At 41.3% G+C, this 25,074-nt stretch overlaps 1 protein-coding gene across 9 annotated transcripts in view; it reads right to left on the reverse strand.

Moving 5' to 3' along the window:
* ARMC2 (armadillo repeat containing 2) overlaps positions 1–25,074 on the reverse strand; it is a 174,428-nt gene that overhangs the window by 59,459 nt on the left and 89,895 nt on the right. For all 9 annotated transcript variants that reach the window (XM_032651107.1, XM_032651105.1, XM_032651104.1 and 6 more), the window contains 3 exons: positions 21,168–21,391; positions 6,340–6,485; positions 2,044–2,143 (listed from right to left, as the gene is read on the reverse strand). In XM_032651107.1, coding sequence (XP_032506998.1) covers positions 2,044–2,143; positions 6,340–6,485; positions 21,168–21,391 — 470 coding nt within the window. The remainder of the gene's footprint in view (positions 1–2,043; positions 2,144–6,339; positions 6,486–21,167; positions 21,392–25,074) is intronic.

Genomic DNA, 25,074 nt, shown 5'->3' on the forward strand with positions numbered 1-25,074 from the left:
GAAACAGTTATGTGCTCATAATGCCGTAAGACAACAGGGCTATTTGTCAGTACTGAACTGATAGGTTTTCTTCCTTTTCAAACAGATTACAGGTTACGACATAACTTAAAATCAAACTGTAAAACAGAAGTGTTTTCTTTCATCCACATTTGAAAACATCTTCTCCGGTTATGTCTAATCTAAGTCATCCATGATCAAAACACCAAAGCAAAAGAGAAACAATGATGATAAAATAATATTACAATTAAAACCCATAAAGGAATCCCATAAAACAAAACTGCAAAATAAAATCCATAACTAAATCCCTTTTTAGATATAATATTGAAAAGTTTCTTTTAATGTTATAGCAAACTATCTTTTCTACCCTTTTAATTTTTTCCTTAAAAAAGAAAACGAGGACTAGGAGTGCCTAAGCTCCTATGGGGTTAATTCACTTGTCTAAAGATTAGAGTTCTGGTAATATATTGTACCAAAATCTAAATCAATAAATACTTAATGGACACTTAAATTAACACTGTGACTACTTTAAGGTACATTAATCAAATTCATTCTCCACCTGACACAGCAAATTCTTATACCAGGAAATCTTTCAAGGTATGTAATTTAAAGAAAATACAAAATACATAGGGGAAAGCATTTGTAATCCAAATGCTCAGAATCAGGAACTCAAGTGCCTATTTGTGAGTCAGATTTTTAAAGTTAAATGGAAACATTAACACTTTAAGCAAAGTTTTACCACCTTTAAAATGTAGTAATGGTGTGATATGAGCACAGAAATTTCTCTACCATCTATATAACCGAAAAGACGCTAGTAACCATTTAATAAATAGCTGATAATAGTGTAAAATACGACAAATTAATCACGCTCAGCAGAAGTACTTGGCTGGGTAAGAATAAGTTCAATGCTGTTTGTGGCAAACAGGGATTATATTTTGAGGTGGTTTTGATATGGTTAATATAAATAAACACAAAGCTTTATATTAAAATGGTCTTATATATACATAAATTATTTGGTTTTAAACTGGTGATACCTACTATGTGATTTTGAAAATTTACTGTATCTCAAATGAATATATACTGTCTTCATGTATAAATCGTCTCCACTAAAGAGTTGATGTCACTTTAAGCATTTTATTTATATACTGCATTTAATGAATATTCAAAAACTTCTAATAAAACTTAACATTTGTACTATTATAATTTTATGAAGGGGAAGTCATTTGTGGGTTCTTCCCTTTTTTTCTTTTTAAACAGCTATACACATTTTTGTCCAATCCATTAAAACCAAATTATTTCCTTTAAATACTTACCTAGAAATGTCATCTTCTAAATACAGCAGTGTCAAGGAATTAGAGAATTTCAGGGCCAGAAGAATCTTTAGACTATATCCAGCGTAGGAGATCCCCAACTTTAGTCTGCATCAGGAGTCCCTGCAGTTCTTGTTAAAGTGCAGATGGCTAGGCCCATGTGCACCCAGCTGGCTCAGCAGGCCTGGGGTGGGGCCTGGAAATAACCCGGTTAACCCCACCCCACCCAAAGATGCCTCTCATGTACGGGTCCACAGATCCCTGGGAGGAGCAACACTGGGGGGGTCCACCCACCCTGCACCCCAAATCGTGAATCCTCCTACTGCATCCACATCCTACTGAGGCCATTTCTCCCTCAAACTGCTCCCTCCCCACCTCCCCCGTGGAACTCTGCCTCCTGGGGAAGCTCGTTACACATCGGATGGAAGCTTCTAATAGAAACCTATACATTCAAAACATAAAGTTATTCAACATGGGATTACACAGGGACTTGACTGGCAGTCCAGTGGTAAAGAATCTGCCTTCCAATGCAGGGGACGCAGGTTTGATCCCTGGTCAGGGAACTAAGATCCCACATGCTGTGGGGCAACTAAGCCCGCTGGCTGCAACTACTGAGCCTACATGCCGCAGCTAAGACCCAACACAGTCAAATAAATAAATATTTTAAAAAACATGGGCTTACACAAATACACCAATGCAAAGACACACTGAAGAATTAAATGTATGAAAAACTGACCTGCTTCTTCTGGTATTTGTTTATCAGATTCAAAAACAAGGCATAACATCTGGAGTAGTTGGCCAAGGCTACACAGCAGTCATGATAAGTAGTAACTTTGCTGCAGAAATGTCAAATGGAAAAAATAAAAATAAACTTTGTTTTTCAATAAAGTTCAACTATACCTAGGGTCACTTTAAATGTAGACCTTCAAAGCACTGTTCTGTGCATGAAAAGCAGTCTGGAAATACTTTACACACCGGTCCAGAGAAGCCTCAAGGAGGTGCGCTGTCTGCTCTAGACTCCAGGGGCACAGAGTGGGAGGAGGGAAGATTTTTTTTCAAGTTCTTTGAAAAAGAGAAACCTGAAGCCTCTAACACATGTACAAGGTATGAATTTACACTGCCCATGTGGTTCAGAAAACACAAGCGAAGAAATTTACACAAAATCTGGCTGGACATCAATCAGTCAATCTCCTGGGACTCCAGTAAAAGTAAACGTTAAAATGCTCAAATATACTAGGCTGTTAGTGGTATATTAATATCAGGCAAGATAGACCTTAAGGCAAAAAGCCTTGAAAATAGCTTCAAATTTTCAAAAGTAAGCAAGAAAACAATGAAACTCACAAGGTGGAGTTGACAAACCTACCTCAAATTGGGAGATGTCCATAAATTTCTCATGAAGTGATAGATTAATAGGTAAAACATCACTAATATTTTAAAAACTTGATCATGTGCCAGGCCATTAACAAGCCTCAGTAAATTTTCAGAGAACCAGTGTCTCAGATCACATTCTCTGGTCAAAGTACAATTAAATTAGAAAATCAATGAAAACACATTGTTTAAAAAACTTACTTTTGGAAATTTAAAAACACATAACTTGTGGGTCAAATAAATAAGAAAATAGAAAAACACATATGTGAATAATAACAAAAACACTACAAATCAAAATTTGTGAGACGCAGCTACAGCAGTAGTTAGAGGAAAATTTATAACCTTAAGAAAGCTGAAAAGAAAGGAATTGAATTTCTAATCAAAACAGAAGAAAATATAATATATCCCAAAAGAATAGAAGATAGGAATTATTAAGGATAAGAACAGAAGGAATAAAATACAAAATAAACATACAACAGAGTGGTTCGATAATCTGTTGGTTCTTCACAAAAACTAATAAATTGTCAAACCTTTGGCAAGACTGATCAAGAGAAAAAGAGAAACATCACAAATCATCAAAATAAGGAATACAAATCAATATCAAAATGAAGCGGCGGGGGCTTCCCTGGTGGCGCAGTGGTTGAGAGTCTGCCTGCCGATGCAGGGGACGCGGGTTCGTGCCCCGGTTCAGGAGGATCCTGCATGCCGCGGAGCGGCTGGGCCCGTGGGCCATGGCCGCTGGGCCTGTGCGTCTGGAGCCTGTGCTCCGCGATGGGAGTGGCCACAGCAGTGAGAGGTCCACATACAGCAAAAAAAAAAAAAAAAAAAAAAAAAAAAAAAGAAGAGGCGGTGTAATATAGCTTTTAAATGTATGAATTCTAGAGCCGTACTACCTGGTTTAAATCATGGCTGTGTGACTCTGGGAAAACTACCAAACCTCTCTATGCCTCAGTCTCCTCATATGTACAATGAACATAATAATAATAATAGTACCCACCTTTTAAAGCTGTTATAAGGAATAAATAAATTAGTATTTGGAAAGTGCTTAGAACATTGCCTGGCACATAGTAGGCACTGTATAAGTATTTCTTAAATAAATAGTATAAACAAAAGGGGCATAATTAGAGATGCAATAGAGATTAAAAGGATAATAGAATATTTGGGATGACTTTATACAGTTTGAAAACTTAAATGGACAAATTCCTATAAAAATATAACTTTTAGAAACTGAATCAAGTAGAAACAGGAATATGACTAGACATATAACTATTAAAGAAAGTGAATCAGTTGTCAATGACATTCACACATGCATGCATGCATGCACACACACATATACACACACCAGGATAAAACAGCTTTCAAGCAAGTTCTACAAACTTTTCAAGAAACAGGTAAGTTTAATTTTCAGAAATTCTTCTAGAAGAGAGAAAATGTTGGAATATATCCCAGCTCATTTTATGAGGCTGGTATAAACTTGACACTAAAACCAGACACGGACAATATGAGAAAGGAAACATACAGGTCAATGTAACTCATAACCATAGATGAAAAATACTAAACAGAATATTAGTTAAGCAAATCTAGCAATATATAATGGCTTAACATGAGAAAATCTGTTAAGAAAATCCACATAATCAAAATACATTCGAGGCAAGTATTCAAGGAAACTTAAAATCCATTAATGAGAGAAAATTGTTCCTTAACTGTCCAAGGGTAGCTACAGAAACCTACAACAAACATTAATTTCAACTGGCAAAACCACAAAAATATTTCCTTTCAACTCAGGAGAAAGTCAGCTGGTTCAACACTCTCACAACTTTGTATTGGACATCCTAAGCCACACACCTAAGAAAAAGGTGGGACAGGGGCCAAGAGTTGTAATCATGGGAAAAAAAACCCCAAAGTAGACTTATTTGCATACAATTTGCATAGAACATGGAAGAGAATCTATACACTAACTCTTAGACCTAATGTTAATCAAGATGTCCTGGGGCTTCCCTGGTGGCGCAGTGGTTGAGAGTCCGCCTGCCGATGCAGGGGATGCAGGTTCGTGCTCCGGTCCGGGAAGATCCCACAGGCCACGGAGCGGCTGGGCCCGTGAGCCATGGCCGCTGAGCCTGTGCGTCCGGAGCCTGTGCTCCACAACAGGAGAGGCCACAACAGTGAGAGGCCCGCGTACCGCAAAAAAAAAAAAAAAAGAAGTCCTGGATACAAGATTAATAAGCAAACCTCAGTACTATCCATATATACTAGCAACACTCATTAGAATTGGTTTTTTTTTGAAGATTGCATTCATAATTGCAGCAAGCCCTGTGAAGAAATGTATCTAACAAAAGATGTACAGAATCTTTTTGGAGACAGTTATACAATTTTATTAAAAGAAGAAGACATCACAAATGTTTGTGGATGGAAGACTCGATATCATACAGATGCTAATCAATTATCCCCACGTCTGTCCCAGATACTCTACACAGTCAATGTAGTTTCATGAAAAAAAATCCAAAGTTCCTGTCATGGACTTTAGCTGATTCTCCAATTCACGAGGAAGAGAAAATAAGAATTTGGATCTTAAAGGAGAAAAGAAGTGAGGGATTCATCTTATCCTACAGCAAGACTTAAATCCAGAATAGTAAAAACAGCATTGAACTGGTCTGAAGACGGACCAAACAGAATGTCCACAAACAGGCCTGCAAGTATATGGAACCTCGTGTTCTACTGACTAGGCATTCAAACACAGTGAAAAAAGGATGGTGTATTCAATAACATGTGCTGGGAAAACTGTCCACATGGGAAAAAAAAAATTAAATTGGATCTCTACATGCCACCATATACAAAAATAAACTTTTTATGATTTTATAGTGCTTCAAAATGGGACTAAGTTCCCAGACAGGAAAGCACAGTGCTAAAAGATCAAAGCTGGACTCACATCCTCATATTGGGGTCAATTACCAATTCAGTCTTCAGGAAATTTTGTATTTAATTAAACAACTACAATATTATAGTTCAAGAAAGGTCCAGGTCTCTTGAGAAGGATCATTATGTAAAAACAATGGCAAAGAGCAGTGAGGGAAGAAATATAAATGCATAATTTAAAGACAGTTCCGAAATTTAGCCACATCTTGCTTTGAGGCAGCCTGGATTCAGGTGATCATTGCTTCTGGAGAAAAGTAAGTATAAACATGACTAGTGAATGTGTGAGCCAAAGTTCAGCCAAACAACTGAAATAAAATGACCTTCAATTACAAGTTAATCAGATCAGTCTTTCTAAGCAATGGCCTCCTTTTTCAGTTAAAATCCGTAAGCATTGCTTCCAAGCGCACCAGAAGGTTTGCCATGTTTTGTGATATAGCTCTTTATCTCCAATAAGCTGAGAGGAAGTTTTGTTTGTTTGTTTTGTAAAAATACTAGGACAACTCACAACTTTAGTTACAGTAACTTAAAATCAATGAGTTTAGAATCACAATAGAAATACATAAGAAATGAAGTCATTAGTTTAAATCATTTTTTTAAAAACTCAGGCCACTAGATTTACCTTTTCTTTGAGGTGACATAAAAAGTAAAAACAGGATTCCTTGCCAGTCACACACACAAATATTAAAAATAACCCCCTACATCTAAACATTAGCATTTTTGTAAGGCTACTTTGTTTCCCTAGTCTACCTACCTGAATATTCTGGCAACATTGGTGCAGACCTCCTTGTCACCTATGTACTGTCCCATCACCGTGCAGAGCTGGGGAAGGGCACTGATGCTTAGCAACTTACTTCTTGCTAGTGGTGAGTCAACCAAGTTTCTCAGCGTAGCAGTCATCTACGAAAAAAAACACATTAGTGTCATTTTTTAAAATTAGAAAATACAGCAACACTAATCGCCACAGAATAATTCATACCATAAGTTTCGCTACATCAGTAGCTAAACCGAGGCCCTGTTATGCATCTCCCATCAGAGAACATGGGCCTATATGCACAAGTAGCACAAAATGAAAACCAAGAAATGAATACAAAGAAAGCCTACTTTGGTTCAAAAGTAATGAATGAAATATTCGTGTTAAGAAGCAATTAGTATACCAAAACCCCAGGGTTAAGCAAATCGTCATCTGGGTTTAGTAGAAGTCCTAAGATCATCCACTGATCCTGTGACATGCCACGTGAGTTCCACAGGACAGAAATTCCTTGTTCCATATTCTTATAAATACCATCAAATAACAATGCTGGAGCCAAAGAATATTTAAGACTGTTAGTCTCATTCTCCTCCAAGTGGCAAGAATTGATGTCTTGCAAATTTGTCTTATTTTGTAAAAAATGTTCAGAAAAGCTATGTACTTTTAACCTTGTCTGAAAGTGGAGAACAATTTAATAAATCCATAAAATGAAAGTTGCCATTATCTAATAATTTTAAATACGCAGGGTGATCTTTCCTCGTGAGATAGTACAGACAGGCTACTGGTTAAGAGAGTCAGCTTGGAAGTTGGATGGCCTGATCAAATCCCAGCCCTACCACTCACCAGTTTAGGTTAGTTAACCTCCCAGAGCACATTTTTCTCAACAGTAAAGTGGGGATGGTGATAATTGCCCTGGAGTTATTAGGATTCAGTGAGATGAGATGCATGAGTGGCATTGCCACTGCTGATTAACTGACAGGAGCTCAAAAGTCATGGGTCCCATCCCTGCCTTTGTTGTGGGTCTTCACACCCAAAATGCAGAAGAAGGGAGATCGCTGGCCGTGGAATGAAAGGATGGAGATTCAAGTCTGAAATCTCTTCCTAAGTAAGTGACTGAGGCACTCACTCGTTCCTCAGCTCCCTCAGTTCCTCATCTGTGAAAAGGGGGTTACAACCCCTGCTCACCAGCCAGGGTTGTGTGTATCAGGTGGAAAAAATGTAACACTGTTTTTGTACACTGTAGAGCATTATGTAAATATAAAGCCATAATTAATAAACTTTGAAAACAATTATTAAGATGACATGTACCTTTGATTAGTTTTCCTTTGTAACAACCGCAACAAAAAGATTTTAAAATATAACCCACTACCTTCTAAAGCAGAGAAAATAAAATTAATGTTTCAAATAAATGTGTGCAAGTCTTTCGTAGTCAATTCACTTATGTAGCAATTTAGTAAATTCTTCCCTGAAAGGTTCAGTATCCAAAACACTGGAGGGGAAACAAACTATTCTAGCATTCCACTTTACCAGGGATCTACAATGCAGTCTCTTAAGCTAAGGAAGGCTAACAAACCATTCTAGGCATTTCAAGCCATCACTGACAGAAAATGGAAAATTCTCATCATCGGACCCTGGCTCTACCTGTTCTCCTTCTTCAGAGACAGCCCAGGCACTGGAGCACTGCTGGTTTATGTCAATCCAAAGGGAAACTCAGAGGCTTCCCCACTCCGACACCAAACAGCACAGAGGCCCAAGTGAATCCTGGCCTGAACCAGACAGAGACCGTGGCAGATCATGGAACATTCATTCCACCCACGGTGCACACAAACGCCTCCCCTTCCCTGGCCCCCAAGGCTTCACAGATTGGGCACCTCAATCTGTTGTCATCTTCTGGCTCCCCAACTCAACCTCTGGCAGGGGGCGCTGTCAGCAGGAGGGACCAGACTTTTCTTAGGAGATTTTCTTGTTTCAACCTCAGTTTTGGTGGGTTTTTTTTTCTCCCTTTCAACCCTTTTCCTCACCTCATTAGAAAAAGTTATGACAGCTCATGGTTCTTCTGCCCCGAATACATAACTTTTATAAATGGCCCCAATCAAGAGTGGAAGCACACATTTATATGTGACACATCACCTGATTTTAAATCCCTATCTATTTACTGCCTGTATCAATCACATTGTATGGAGCACAGGGAGTTGAGTGAGTTGAGTCAGTTGTGATGCTAGCAGAATAATATACATGAAACATATACCATGCACTTGAAAAATACATAGTGATACCTCAATATATGACACTACCATCAACACAGTGCCTCAAGTCGCAAAACTTCAGACACATTCCAGAATCTTGCCTTTCCGCTTTCTGTCACCTGAAGCCCTGCTGGTTTTTTGTCTATTGCTCCTAGAATATGACTCCATTTCCTGACCTTGGTGTACAGGGCCTGGTATGGTCTGACTCTTGCCAACCCCTCAAACTTCACCTCATACCACACACCCCCCACAAACTACTTCATGTTAGGTTATTTAATAATATGTTTTATTGTCTATTTCTCTATACTAGAAGCTTCAGTGAGGGGATACACTTTGTCTTTTCACCATTGTGCCCCCCAGGCCCAAATCTGGTGCCTGGCACACAGTGGGTCCTCAATAAACATTTGTTGATGGAACGGACGAATGGATTAATACCTACAAAGGAAACACTGGTATAAATAGAAAGGTTGGGATTCAGAAAACCATGGATGAATCAGACAATATCTCAGGTAGATGGATTTTAAGATGATTTAAAAGGAGCGGAGGAATAAAAAAATAATCGATGAAAGAAAAATGGACTTCCTGGAGGGGGACTAGTGTATTCCCTATTCATCTCATTCACGACAGCAGCTCCTTCCTAGGCTCCTAACTCCTCTCCCTCCTTCCCTTTCAACAGCTGATGGATCACCTGTTCTACCTCTTCTCCCCATCTTCAAGGCTGCTGGTTCTGTTTAAGCCCATTTCATCTCTCTCCCAAACTCTACACTCCCCGCATGGGCTCCTTCCACTCTCTCCACTGTTGGGCTCATCTCCCCACAGCATTTCCCTGCTGCCAGAGGGAGCATCTTGAAACCCAACCTTCCCTGTTCAAAGACTTCCTCTGACTTCCGGTGGCCTACTGGGCAAAATCCATATCCTAAAGGCTATTCACTCTCTAAAGCGCGGTTCACCCCCCTCAAGCTCATCTCCTTCACCTCCCCCTTCCTCCCTCTCTATCTTTCAGACTCTGCACCTCATCCTTTCACAATTCCAAGCCTTTGAATGGACCACTGCCTCTGCCCAGCATGTCCCCCTCCATCACACTCCGCCACCCCCTCTCCAACCTGCTCACCTCCTGCTCGGGTTTATGGACCCAGCTCAGGCTCACTTCTCCTCTGTGAAGACTTTTCAGCGGTTGATTGCTTCTCTTCCAGGTGAACAGACCTTCCTGCTCCACACCCATCACAGACTCCTAACCACTAGTTTCAGGTACCTTCTCTCCCACTGTGAGCTCCTCCACAGTCCAAACAGTTTCTTATTCCTCTTCCTACCCAGAGGACAATAAATATGCCCATAAAAAGCTTACTGGATGGGGCTTCCCTGGTGGCGCAGTGGTTGAGAGTCCGCCTGCCGATGCAGGGGACACGGGTTCGTGCCCCAGTCCGGGAAGATCCCACATGCTGCGGAGCGGCTGGGCCCGTGAGCCATGGCCGCTGAGCCTGCGCATCCGGAGCCTGTGCTCCAAAACGGGAGAGGCCACAACAGTGAGAGGCCCGCGTACCGCAAAAAAAAAGCTTACTGGATGATACACATCAGGAGAAGGGAAGGAAGAGGGGATGAGGAAGGGAAAGAAGGAAAGGAGGAGGAGGAAGGAAATGAAGGGACAAGGGAGACAGGAGACAGAAAAGGAGGCTTTTCCCCTTTAAGAAGCCTCTGACAAGAAAGTGCCAGCATTAGCAGAGGGCTGGTGGTAAACCAGAGCTTAAATCCCCGGGGAGGAGGGTCAGGAGGAGGTCGCCAGGCAGATGCAGCCGTGAAGGCCCCCCATTTGAAAGGCTGGCTGTGAGCCAATGATCTCACTGCGGGAGGGGCTGGGGCTGAACGCTGAGCACAGACAAGTGGCTTTTTCTGGGAAAAATATAGAGATCAGTGGGAGGAGAGTCTAGCTAAATACTGTGGTAACAGTAAAGGCAAATTCCAAGTCAACCCACCTAACTCTCAGCCTCGCTCCAACTTTTTAACAGAGATGTATTTGCAGAAATTGTTAATGAGCTGTATGCTCTGCCGCTGAGTCTTTGTTTTCCACCACGCAGGAAAGCCCACCCACTGGGCCTGCACCCAAAGCAGGAGTTCACCGAAGTCCGAGCTTCATGCTGGGAGAAATGTATCTGTTCCTTTCTTAACTTTCTATTCTAGTTTATATTGCTCCTAATCCCACTGAGTTATGTACTCTTCTATTTTACTGCATATAATCTTTTAAGCCATGTCAAACACTTTATGACAAAAAAAGAAAAAGAAGTAGAAGTCAGATGCACACACAGATGCTTGTTTAGCTTCTAAAGGACTTTACTGGAACAATTCCCAACCTCTTAACTGTCATCTCACCAAGCAATAGCAAACTGAAAAACAGGAGTTTCCATGCTTCTTTTTCCCATCACTTAATGTGCAACCCCTTGGGACAGATATACTGAGTCAGAAGGCAACCAGTGGGAAGAAGAAAAAGGAGAAGAATATGGAACTGGTAATCCACAAGAAGGATTGATAAAAATTTAAGTGTTCTTGTATTAGCAGCTGTTAGATGATGTCTGGGACAAAAGGGGACCTAAATGTTTGGTATGTATCAGGGAAGAAACATGCCGGTGTGATTCTGGTTGCTAATCTACTGCTGGAAAATGACTGAGCCACACACACACTCTACAGCTTTGCGGTGCTCACTTTTCCTGAGGCAGCTTTTTCTCTCTGGGTTTCCCCAAACTCCTTGATCGTCAGATTGGGCCCCAAACTCAATCAGCATCTCCAGGTAAAACACCTGGTGAGTTTGGCAAAGCTGTCCTATCTCACACTGAATTAGTTGGGCCTCAAAGTCTTCACCATGCAGTCAACATTGAGAGACCCATTTTAAAGGGAAAAATTCTATCAAGAAGTGATTATTTTATAAGGGCTCTAAAAGCATTTTAGTAAAGCAAAATTAGAATTCAAAAGATTTAGCATTTAAAAAAATCAATTTAGGTACTTCATTATCGATTTTAAATTATGTTTCCAATTATTAATTATTTGAAAAACCTAAGCAAACACATGAAATATTTGCCTTAAAATACGAGGCCCTCCTGATTTAGATCAATGAACTTAAGAATGACAGTGCAGGCCCAGCAGCTGTGGCCTCATCCCCAGCTTTCTCTACTGCAGGGGGCTGTGCGCACGGTGGGGAGGGCTGGTTGGTCCACCTGGGCCTCCATATACTGCTCATTTCTCGAGTGGATGACTTCTCTACTCCCTTTGCACTCTCCCTACATCAGAGTCCTCAGTCGCCAGGGAACTCACCAGATTCTTCTGCCCTGGGAGGCATTCAGCCATCAGAGCTGGCCCAGATCAGAGGGGCTTGCAGCTCACAGCCCACCAGAGAATTCCCGTTTAGGTGCATCAGAAAATTGAACAGGCTCTTCGGCTAGCCCAGGAACTTCACCGTCAATCATGGTATTATTCCTTGGAGAAGTATTTTCCCAATTTCAAAAAACCGGCTTTCAAAGAAAACTCTGGGACATAATGCAATTGAAAATTGCACCAACAGTCTGAAAGTTATTATGCTTCCTCTACCAAAATTAGCATCAGGAGTCATTTTATTTTTATACATTGAATGTTATTATGAAAAAAATATGAGCAGCTACTTTATTTTTTATAAAGCTATCTTGTGAGCTTGATCTCATTTGCTCCCTGAATGTTGTAGACAGGAAAGGTATCCTGAGCTCCAACTTTCAGATGAGGAAACTGAAGCTCAGAAAGTCTATCAGCTCCAGGTAGGTGGGCATCTGGGGCTCTAACGACTCCTCATCTGTTGTCTCCCCTGCTCCATTTGACTGTCTCCTAAAAGCATTCATTTTATTGCTAAATCATCTGGAATATCCATAACCCCAATCCCTAGAGCTTTATCTCAACTTAACTGCCAACTGCAAAATGGTTCACTTCCCGCTGATGATGTGAAAGAATAAACACAGCCGCCAGAGACCACAAACAGTGTCAAATGATTTAAGACCAAAGCCACACCATTTTCCAACCTCAGCAAAACCATCTCCCTCTATTAATGAAAGCATATTCATTTTCTGGATTTGTGCCCGATTGAGACCACATATATGCCCAAACCAGAGCCCACGTGGTAACCCAAGAAGTTTCATATTGTCTCATGTATGAGCAGTACAGTCCTGCCCGAGAAAAAGGAAACCAACTGTAAGATGCCACTCTATACAGGAAACCACTAGTTCCAAAAGTTCCTACGCATTTTCTTGGAGTTAAGATACATGCATGTGAAAGTGATATTAATTCCCAATCCTCAGCAATGCTTGGTGCCTGGCTGTGGAGCCTACTTGGCACACTCCTACCATGAGTGTCCTACTTCTGCAGGAAACGGTTCTGCCCTCAAGCTCCAGTGCCCTACTTTGAGACTCTTATTTAACATTTGCCTATGTTTGTTATTGTTTCTCCATTTACTGCCACTATGTCAGTTACCTTGGTAAAATGAGTAGGTAGCTGATTCTTCCAGTTGTGGCCATTATATGTATCAATACAGCTGAAATTTGAATGTCATCGAGACTATACAGAATGCCAGAGCAGTAAAATAAGGAAAATGAGTCTGAAAAAGATAATGCTTTAAGAACTGCAGAGTAATAACACTGATTTTCAGAATTACATGTTAAAGTTAGTGACACTTCTTTATTGCCACAACTAATATGTCTACAGGGAAGAGACTGAGCAGATATGACAGAATTGAAAAGCAAATGGCTCTCCCCAGAAGCAGGTGGTACAGGAATACTTACTTCCCGCACCTGATGTTCCTTCCTTGTGAGGTGACATTTCTTAGCATAATCTCCTGGTCACTCTCCACCCCTCACTTCCTGCTTGGTGAGCACAGGTGTTCTCCTCTGCTCCTCCTGGGGCAGGCGTGGCCTGTGACTGGGTGGGCAAATCTGATTCAGGGGCTCAGGATTAGAAAGCACACCCACCTCAGCTATAAACTACATCCTTCAACTTTCTTCCCCATCTGCCTTAGTCTCTCTCTTATTTCTAATTCAAAGCCCAAGGCGTTACATGTTTGGGATCTCTGACTCACCCCAAATCTTCAGGTATGCCATCCGCGGAGAGTCAAAGTTGAACAAGAGTTGCCTATACGTAGCCCTTTCCCGGGAAAGGGAAGAGTAGGCTCTGACTGCCCGCTCTCTCATGCCAGTTGGATGACTGAGTGGTCATTACACTACTGGGTATTCCTCTATAGGAAGGAAACCTCATAAGCAGGAATAGCTCCCCTTCCCACTAACAAATACATCATTAAAAAATTAGCAAGCCTAATAACCAAACTAAATACTGTGACAAAAAAAGAGACTCACCTAATCTCAAAAATAATATGCAAATAAGTAAAACAGTTAATGGTACCATACCCATATCAGTTTCCCCCTTTAAATAATGTCCTACAGTTACATAAGATGTCATCACTGGGAGAAGCAGGGTGATTGGGTAAATAGGACCCCTCTACTATTTTTGCAACATCTTATGAACCTATACTGAGTTCAAAATAAAAGATAAAAAGGAAAGCCACACATACACAAAATACACAAAGATGAAACCCATCTTTAACTCTGTCATCTTAATTGTCGTGGTTAATTTTTTCTTATCAGAAATAATTGCTCTTTGAAGCTTCAAGCTTTTTTTTTTTTTTGCGGTACGCGGGCCTCTCACTGTTGTGGCCTCTCCCGTTGCAGAGCACAGGCTCCAGACATGCAGGCTCCAGACGTGAAGGCTCAGCGGCCATGGATCATGGGCCCAACCGCTCTGCGGCATGTGGGATCTTCCTGGACGGGGGCACGAACCCGTGTCCCCTGCATCGGCAGGCGGACTCTCAACCACTGCGCCACCAGGGAAGCCCGAAGCTTCAAGTTTTGGTGATTCTGATCTCACTTTGTTTAATAAATTTCTGCTGAGTGCCATCTACGTGCCATGTCCTGTTCTAGGTGCTTCAATAGATCATCTTGTTTAACTCTCTTGACTACCCTCTACCCCAGGCATGGCCAGTCACTGGGAGATGAGGAGGGTGAGGCTCACAGAACGTCAGAGCTGAACCGCCAGTTCAGGCCTGTGCTCCCGTCACTAGTCCATGAGGCAGCACTGAGCCCTGTCCCCACTGGGCACAAAGCCAGAGGGACCATCAGGGCTCCAGAAGACAACAGTACCACGTGCTGGGGATGTGGAATACACAAGACAGGAGCGAACTCGCATCAGCCAAAGCGGGGAGTTTACTCTAGGGCTTAGAAATTAAAAAACAAAAACCCAACTGTATCAAAACATCTTTTTTTTTTTTTTTTTTTTTGCGGTACGCGAGCCTCTCACCCCTGTGGCCTCTCCCGCCGCGGAGCACAGGCTCCGGACGCGCAGGCCCAGCGGCCATGGCTCACGGGCCCAGCCGCTCTTCGGCACGCGGGACCCTCCCGGACCGAGGCATGAACCCGCCTCCCCTGCATCGGCAGGCGGACTCTCAAACCACTGCGCCACCAGGGAAGCCCCTAAAACATCTCTTAATTTAAAAGGGTAGAGATAAAGAAATCATTTAAGATTTAAAGAGAGTGTGGACAGACCCCCTGCAACAGGACGCGACCCCACCTGCCCACTCAAATTGCCCCACACAGTAGCGGAATTCCTCTTCCCCCGTGTGCTTGCCGTAGCACTTGCCAAAGCTGACCAATCCTTGCTCTTAAATTCTCTACCCTCTTCCACACACTGTCCTTTCTGAATTTTCTGGTCACTTCTCTTGTCTCTCCCTATTCCACAAATGTGGCCATTTTATGGAACCTGTCCTCAGCCCTCCTCTAGCCCTCCTCTCTCCCTCTACTCTCCCCTTGAGTAGTATCATCGTCTTTCTTGACTTCAACGGTCAACTCCATGTAGATGATGCTAAGTCTGCTTTTCTGGCTTTAATTTCTCTGCTAAGCATGGGTTCTTCTCTCCAGTTTCCCACCACACAGTCCCACTTGGCTGTTCTGCTGGCACCTTAAAGTTTTACACGAGGGCTAATTACATCATTTCCCTCCCTCCTCTCGCCAAATCAGTTCCCTTACGTAACCCTCTAATTTCTGACAGTAACATTATCATTTTCTGAGCTACCCAGGGTCAAATCTCTGTTTAATTCACTCTCCTTTTCCCCACACTCTAGAGCCAAAGTGGAGGAGAGGGACTGCCAAGGGGTGGGAGGACCGACCTTCCTGAGAAACTTGCGCTCAGAAAAAGGAAGAATTGGACAGTGGAGCTGTACTGAGCAAGAAGGGTGAAAGATTAGGACTTGAAGGACCCTCTGGGAGGCAGGTTTGGAGGTCAGAGAAGAGAGATCAGGTGTAAGACGAAGGAAAGAAACCATGTTATCTGGGAGGGGGGGTGCCAGACAGTTCTAAGTTCAAAAATGTTAAATCTGAAGCAGGGAAAGAATATATTTCTCTAGGAATTGAACTCAAAATCAAGTGGGTCAGGCGGTAAAGAAGAAAAGGCTGGAAATATGAAGGAATCCATAAAAATAGGAACATTAGTTTAAATCAACCTGGGTTTAATAGTTACGTTATATACCTACAAATTACCTAACTGTAAATGTGAGTACCTTGAGATTTTCTTCAATTACGGTAAAGCAGCTTTGTACATAGTGTCCCCAAGACACAAGAGGACAAATGAGACACCAGGGAAATTGGGGCTTGTTTGTGATTGTGACGCATACAAAAGACTCTTCTCCAGTCCCCAGAAAGGGGGCACGATGGAAACCACAACAGACTTCCTGATGGAGGTGACTCCAGGAATTTTCCTCAGTTCCTGTATTATCCCTTCCCAATTGTTGGGCCTTATAAGCCAGAAATGAACCCTAACACCTCCTGATAATCCACTGAGATTAATATTGACAAACCTCTATTTCGTCTGTGTCACCTCCTTAAGTGATGCAATTTAATGCTGGGATCTAGAGGGCCTAGCCTTTTATCTGGCCCGTATTTCTCTTTCCCCAGGTTTCGAGGAGCTCTCCCGAAAGCCTAACATTCTGGAATTTAGTAATCATGCACAGATTAACCTTCTTTATGCTAATGATTTTGCAGACAAACGCCCGTCTCCAGTTTTGCCAGACTGGGAATATTAATCCTTCCACTTAGTGGGAAGTGGTGCTGGTCCCTCTGAGCATCAACAATCATCCTCTCAACCTTCTCAAAATGCTATTAAGCAACTGACAGGTAGAACTGAACTCATGGAAGTACCAGAGTTTTGTCAAAGAATAGGGCATCAGAATACTATTATCTGGACATGCGGATCATCAAAAAGTAGGCCCCCTGGGCTTCCCTGATGGCGCAGTGGTTGAGAACCTGCCTGCCAATGCAGGGGACACAGGTTTGGGCCCTGGTCTGGGAGGATCCCACATGCCACGGAGCAACTGGGCCTGCGAGCCATGGCCGCTGAGCCTGCGCGTCCGGAGCCTGTGCTCCGCAACGGGAGAGGCTATGACAGTGAGAGGCCCGCGCACCGCGATGAAGAGTGGCCCCCGCTTGCCACAACTAGAGAAAGCCCTCGCACAGAAACGAAGACCCAACACAGCCAAAAATAAATAAATAAATAAATAAATTTAAAAAGTAGGCCCCTACTGGCAGCTCTCTTGCCCTCCACTGCCTTACTAACCACCCAAAGCACGCCTGGCACAGAGCAGCCACCGCATAAACACTTGTGAAATCAATGTCTCTTGATGTCAGTGGTGCAGTAATAAACATACATGTATGTGTACACAAATACATATATGTAAGAAACAATGCAAAGGAAACTTTCAAAAATCTCAACACTTCAGTATTTTTTCCTCTAAGCATCACTGGCCCCTATGCTGTGGAGGAGCTTTTTTTTCTTTCGTGCCCATTCCTTGATCTCGATCCTTTAGCTCCATTATAATCAGTCTAAAATCTAATAACTGCAGCAACACCTCTTAATTGGGGCTGCTGTGTGTGAGATCTTAACCCTCCAATCCGTCCGTACCACTGACACACTTTCCTCCTGCCACATTTCAGCTTTTCGGCCTTTATCAGTTTAACATCTTGCACATGCCCACCTGTCTGCCACTCTGATCTCATCTCCTCCTCCCCTTGCACTGACCTCCAACCGCTCTGTGTTACTCCAAGTCTGCACTCTGCAGCCTGGTATTCAAGGCCCATGACCGTAGCCTCTGAATCTCACCTCCCACGCCTCCCCCACGGAACTCTCTGCTCTGGACAGACCTACCTTTTCAGCAGCCCCCAAACACACCGTATCCCTTTTCCTCGGTGACAGTTTCCCAAATCCTACACAACCTGCAGGACCCAGCTTCACACGCCTTCTACTCATTCGATGGCCTCCAACAGGGCTGCTTTAGGGAGACAGGACAACTCTAGCACTGGGTCAGATGGCAGGATGCACAGCATTCTTTAACAGCAGTTAAAGTCATAAAGGAGAGGAAGTCCTGCCCTTATCTTTTTGCCTTGCTGTGTTCTCTCTGGCTTACAGACATTATTCTATTAGTACAGCCGCAAGTCATTTATTTATTTTTTCAATCGAACAAAGTTGCTTTTAAAAAATGCCTTGAGCTAGAGTTACCGGTTCTGAAGGCTGGTGTAATTGAACAATTCTGCCCGTGGCCAGATCTGTTTGGGTCAATGTGCACATGAGCGAGCTGGTGAAAAGCCAGTCAGTGCGACATGTTCGCAAGAGCAGAGATTTTCATCTGTTCTTATAGTGAAGTCAAGTTGCTTACATTTTTATCATTTGGATGATACAAAACAGTTTTTCTTTGTTTTCATTAAACACAAGGGAACGTCCAGTTCAGGGGATTCTGCAAATGAAATACCCTAAAACTATATCTCCCTTCCCCCGAATTTGTAAACGTACATACACATAGTGACAGTGTACAGCTGACACAAATGGCTCTTGGTGACCACAGCAGGAGCACATTCTCAGGTGGAGGCAATAATGGGCCCCTTTCTCCTGCTGGACTGGGATGTGGGCTGCTGACTGCGCTCCTGAGAGAGGCCTCGGGCTGTGCAAGCCCCTCCCCCGCCAGATGCCAGGCAGGCTCAGAGGAAGGCTTTGGAGATGATGACAGTGCCCGGTGAGTGGTGGTGGGCAGCGAGGAGGGAGTTACTATAGTGACCTTTCCCCCACACCCTAGAGGGACGCAAGGACCTCGGGACAAGACAGGGGCATCTGACCCACTGAGTCAGTTTGCATTTGAGGAGGCCGAAGCAAGGGAAGAGGGAAAGGAGAGGAGTGTAGGGAGAAGTGCACAGTACATACTGGCATACCAGAGGTTCTAGCTCTGGATTTGATGTATTTTTGGTCACAATAATACTCAATTCTCCTTTATACCAACTGATTTAATTATATATTTTTATTCTATACAAATACATTTATATATTTGTTTTTATTTTTAAATTTATAAATTATGTATAAATATATAAATGCATATACATATATCCAGTCAGCACTCCTATCTGTAGGTTCCGCATCTACAGATTTAACTAACCACGGATGGTGTACTGTATCCGTGGATACAGAGGACCGAGTATGGGACCTGAGCATCTGTGGACTTTAGTATCTGGGGCAGGTCCCCCATGGATGCTGAGGGACAACTATATATATATACATGAAAGAGCTTTTTAAAACAAGACAAGAATTCCAAAAGCTTTTACATAAAAATTAAAAGCAGAGTATCTCAATGGAAGAATGGTTGAGAATCTGAGGTACATCTTCATCACAGAATATTATGCTGCCAATAAAAAGAATAAGTCTATTGAGTTTTTTTACTATGTATTGTTAAAATAGAAAAGAGACATGCACAGAATATTCCATTTTTGAAAACCTATGAGTGGGGTTTCCCCGGTGGCACTGTGGTTAAGAACCTGCCTGCCAATGCAGGTGACATGGGCTTGAGCCCTGGTCCGGTAAGATCCCACATGCTGCGGAGCAACTAAGCCCGTGCACCACAACTACTGAGCCTGCGCTCTAGAGCCCGCAAGCCACAACTACTGAGCCCACATGCCACAACTACTGAAGCCCACGTACCTAGACCATGTGATCCGCAACAAGAGAAACCACCTCAATGAGAAGCCCACGCACCTCAATGAAGAGTAGCCCCTGCTCACCGCAACTAGAGAAAGCCCGCACACAGCAATGAAGACCCAATGCAGCCAAAAATAAAAAAAAATAAATTTATATTAAAAAAAAAAGAAAACCTATGAGTGTATTAAAAGGTGCTGAGCACATCTGTGTGAACAATATTGGCTAACAGGGAGAACCAGGAGGAGAAACAAGGAGGAAAAGAGGGTGACGGAAAACAAGCAAAAAAAACTCTTAGAAAGAGGAAGTTCATGATAAAAATCAAGAATTATATAAAATTATACCTATGTAAGTGTATATAATACATATGCATGTAAAATGCATGGAAGAATGGTTACTAAAATGTTGGAGGTGGATTATCTAAGGGTAAAAATAATTCAGGTGATTTTTATACTCTTTCTCATACTTCTTTTTTTACATTTTAACAAGAAACATAATAATTATATAACCCAAATAACTATTTTCATTGAGGGAAAAATTTAAATAACTCCATAACACTGTCAGCATGAAAATAATGTTACTTAAGTCTCCCTAGCCAAAAGATGACACATCCAGTAGAATTTTGAATCACTCATAACTAAAGGAGGTTTTCACAGTCTTTTTTGAAATGGAGACAGACCACAAAGTCCAAAATTAATAATTATCATATACACTTTTAGCATCTTTAAGGCAGGGCCTAAATCTAATTTTTAGCACACTTTCCCCAAGGCTTCGAGCATGCAGTCCTTGATCAAGCCCCATTAACTGACAAGCACATTTCAAATCTCATCAATTATTACACCAAAGATGCTATTATCTGATATACAAATGCTATTAAAGAGTAAAATCTCTTTTAAAGAAGAATATGAGACCTGAAGCAGCTCCAATGAAAATAATTCAACTATGAAATTTAATCTGCCGCAAAAGAAGTCATGAAACTCTAACACATAACACATTTTTTCTTCCTGCCCTGGTCATACTAAATGTATCTGGCTTTGCTACCGCCGTCTACACACGCCCTCAACAACTGTCCACTCAGTGTCATTAAATTCTGTTTTCTTTACTGTAGATACAATATTTATGATATAAGCTACCAATCTTCATGAACAATCTCCAGGCTAGACCTGTCTTAAACTCTGAAAGTTAACACTCTGCCTATTAAAATTCTGATTATAACATGCAATTGTTTTGAAGAGGTGCTGATTTTTCATTCTTCCAGTCTTGCTTTCTCCGCAGGGTAGTGGAAATAGATGTCTACATGCTGGAGACATGCTCCGTGAAAAGCTATGGAATAGCCTTTCCAGAGGAAATGGGCACACACGGGGCAGAGGTGTGGCTAGGGCTGCCACCCTGATCCCCGAGGCTGGGCACCCTCACCTGGCTACAGGTAACAGCCCAACTGTTTCCCGTTACACCCACTGGCAGGTAAGCGGCATTAGACAACGTGAAGACTAACTTTACACGTCTAACTCTTTCAAGTAAAATACTTACTTGGACTAACAAGTGGCCTGAATTAGGCAAACATGTACCAGACTTCTTGGTGTTCTCGTTTATCTGTGTCATCAAATTCATCAATATTTCTACAGCACCTTTGCCAATCATTTCATGAAGAAATCCTGGATTTCCAGAAATGAATTTGATCACCCCCATGCAGTATAAGAAAGCTTCGGTGTTAGCTTGCAGCTCTTCACTTCTCAGGACCTCCAATAATGATTCTGTCAAAAAGATGAATTATTACAAATGGATGAGTAGAACAGCTGGAAAGAGAGATATTAAAGCACTTGTATGTGAACATCAAATACGATTTGTAAAATGTTAGCCAGAACCTACATTCAAATGCTTGTGAAGAGTTGCTCACATGGCATAAACAGGAAAGCTTACTTTTAGCTAAGACAAATCTCTGTAACAGTAATGACAGCAAAAAGATGGGATTATTATATGTAAATAAGAAAGTGTTCTTTTAACTGAGTGCCATTCCTTGCCTTTTTTTTTTTTTTTTTTTTTTGTGGTACGCGGGCCTCTCACTGTTGTGGCCTCTCCCGTTGCGGAGCACAGGCTCCAGACACGCAGGCTCAGCGGCCATGTCTCACGGGCCCAGCCGCTCCGCGGCATGTGGGATCCTCCTGGACTGGGGCACGAACCCGTGTCCCCTGCATTAGCAGGCGGACTCTCAACCACTGCGCCACCAGGGAAGGCCACCATTCCTTGCCCCTTATTAATATTTGCCAAACTTTATTTTTGGTTACAAACAGTTTGAGTTATTATAGAATAACTAATAATCAAAGCAATTTAAGAGTTAAATTTCAACAAACCTTTAAGAATATACTGGTTGCTGTATGAATGGAAAGTTAATCAAGATAGGAACTTTTAAAAGTATCTCAACAGTAGAAAGGGGTGCTTCGAATATAACATCCACCCTTTCCCAAGACAACTTAAAGAACATCCATCCAAATAACATACAAGTACTAGGTTTTAGGATTAATCCAGGCAGCTCTGATAAAGTTAAACATGCCTATCTCACATTAATTTTTATTAATGTCAATGTGATCATCTGTCAGAACCTTTCTTTGTTTTTAGTCTCTTACTCTCAATGAGCTGATTCAGTGTTAGAAATTTCTTTCAGTACTGGCTTTGTCCCTGTCTGCTGGGATTAAAAAAAAAAAAAAGAAAGAAAGAAAGAAGAAGACCATTTATCCTATGTTGCAAAAAGAGGACTTAAAGCCTTTTCCATGTTGCTGCCTTCCCTTAGATCAACAATACTAATTCATAAAAGATTTCTGTTTAGGTAACTATTTAAGCATCTTAATTATTTAAGGGTATATAAAGAATTACACATTATTAGCTAGATAATTAGAATGTATTAAAACTCCTCTACCTACATATTTGAAACACATTTGACACACTGTGATGTCAATTTTATACAACAGTTATAGATGTTTTCCCAGTTCTAATCATTCCTACTATATCAAAAGATCAAACATTTCAATTATGTCAAACACTATTAAATGTATTTTTTCTAGTAATAAAACCAAGACTAGGAAATGAATTTTTAAATAGGAACCACTTTATAAATTATATATTATTACTACAGGCATTTAAAAAAAAAATAGCAGGCTATCCTCCTAGGTTCCAAAGGATACATTAAGTGAAACATGGAAAACATAGAGGACAGAGAAAAAACAGGCATCACCTAACTTCTGCATATTATGAGAAAATAAAATATTACAGTTATCATTAATTATAACTTTGCTCTCCAAACTTTTCATTCATACTCAAGTACAACATTTGCTCAATGGTAGTGCTGAATAATACTCACCCAGAATGCCATCATTTTGAATCAGAGAATCATTCTTCTCACTCCTGCTAATTTTAAATATAAGCTTACAGACATTAAGAAGATTCTTTCCACTCACTTTAAGCTGCAGAGAAAGAAATCACATTTCCACTGCAGGGGAATAAAGATATGCCATAATTTTTAAACATAAACACCTAATTTAAAAAGTGCGGCAAGAGAATTTTTAAAACATAAATAAAAGTTCCAAGGAAATCAACTTTCAAAAGTTTTGGCCTCATATTTGCCAACTATGGTATCTAATTAACTCACTTATAGTAAACAATGTAAGTGATATTTAGAGTAAGCACCTTTTAATGATAAGCCTTTATTTCTTACTTCATAAAGTCTCATGCTTATATGTGAAATTATTATTTTTCAAAGAATATATGAGGAAAAGGGGGGGCTGATGTTGATAAATTTAATTAAATGGAGTAATCGCCTTCCACAAAAGTAAAGGAAGATGGATACTAAAATTTCAGATTAAACTAACCTAGAAAAGAATACATCATGGAGGTGAAGGAAAGAAAAGAAAGGGGAAAGGTACAATTATATTTATCATTTGTATAAAATAAAATGAAAAAGTAATATTCTTTGATTAGATAATACATATGTACTTATTACAATATTTAAGCCTATTTCTGGAATGCTTTGAGAAAATCGCAAGTAACGTTCAAAGGTTAAAATTACCTTCTAAATCACAGAAAAATATTCAAGTAAATTAAGCAATAAGGAAGTATACTCTTTAAAAAGAAAACACAGTATAGGAGGACTGAATCAAATGGTCTAAATTAGCTGCATATTTATGTAAAGTAGTAAAAGTTAAAATAAAAAATCCTAAATGCCCAACATTTAAGAATAATTTAATAAATTGGGGAACATCAATACTATTCATATTAAGCCATCACAAAAGTGTAACAGTGAGCACCATGCATAAGAAGACATAACCTACTGTAAGATGGAAACACCATGTGCCCTCATTGCAAGAGTGTAGAATATATTTGTAGCAATGAGGTCATCTGAACAAATAAATATATCTGTGTGAAAAGGATGGCATATAGGTCATTATTTTATAATTAAAAAGTATCCTTATAAAAAAGGGTCTTCCCTGGTGGCACAGTGGTTAAGAATAAGCCTGCCAACGCAGGGGACACGGATTCAAGTACTAGTCTGGGACGATCCCACGTGCCGCGGAGCAACTAAGCCCGTGTGTCATAACTACTGAGCCTGCACTCTGGAGCCACAACTACTGAGCCCACGTGCCTAGAGCCCGTGCTCCACAACAAGAGAAGCCACCGCAGTGAGAAGGCCGCGCACCGCAACAAAGAGTAGCTCCTGCTCACCGCCAAGTAGAGAAAGCCTGCGTGCAGCAACAAAGACCCAACGCAGCCAAAAATAATTAATCTAAAAAAAAGAAAAAATTCCTTTAGAAAAAAAGTATCCTTATATCTTCAATATTGTTTACTTATTCTTTAAATTTTATTTATTTAGGGCCACAACTACTGAAGCCCGCATGCCTAGAGACCACGCGCTGCTACAAGAGCGCAGGCTCAGTAGTTGTGGTGCACGGGCTTAGCTGCTCCGCGGCATGTGGGATCTTCCCAGACCAGGGATCAAACCCGTGTCCCCTGCATTGGCAGGCGGATTCCCAACCACTGCGCCACAGGGAAGGCCCTCAATATTGTTTATTAATGAGTTTTCAGCTAGTAAAAAAAAAAAAAAGAAAATGGAATTTGTCAGACATATTTTTAAAAGATTCATTCTATATTTGATCCACAAATATTATTGAGCTCCTATTGTGTACCAGGCACTGTGCTGTTTGCTGTAGGAAATACCAAGGTGAACGTGGTCAGCCCCGAGCTGGAGAGAAAGGGGGAGGTGAGTATTATTCATGGAGCAGCTTCTGTCTGACCCTCTGCTCTGGTGCTTTTCATGACATCTCAGAGCAAACCCTGCAAATTAGCTGTAGTCATTCCCATTTGCAACTGAAGAGTCTGCTCCTCAGACAGGCCATGTCATCTCATCTCAGCATCACCTGGGTGTGTATTAGAAATGCAGAATCTCAGG

Source organism: Phocoena sinus, chromosome 12, assembly GCF_008692025.1.
Source record: "Phocoena sinus isolate mPhoSin1 chromosome 12, mPhoSin1.pri, whole genome shotgun sequence".
Classification (NCBI taxonomy): domain Eukaryota; kingdom Metazoa; phylum Chordata; class Mammalia; order Artiodactyla; family Phocoenidae; genus Phocoena; species Phocoena sinus.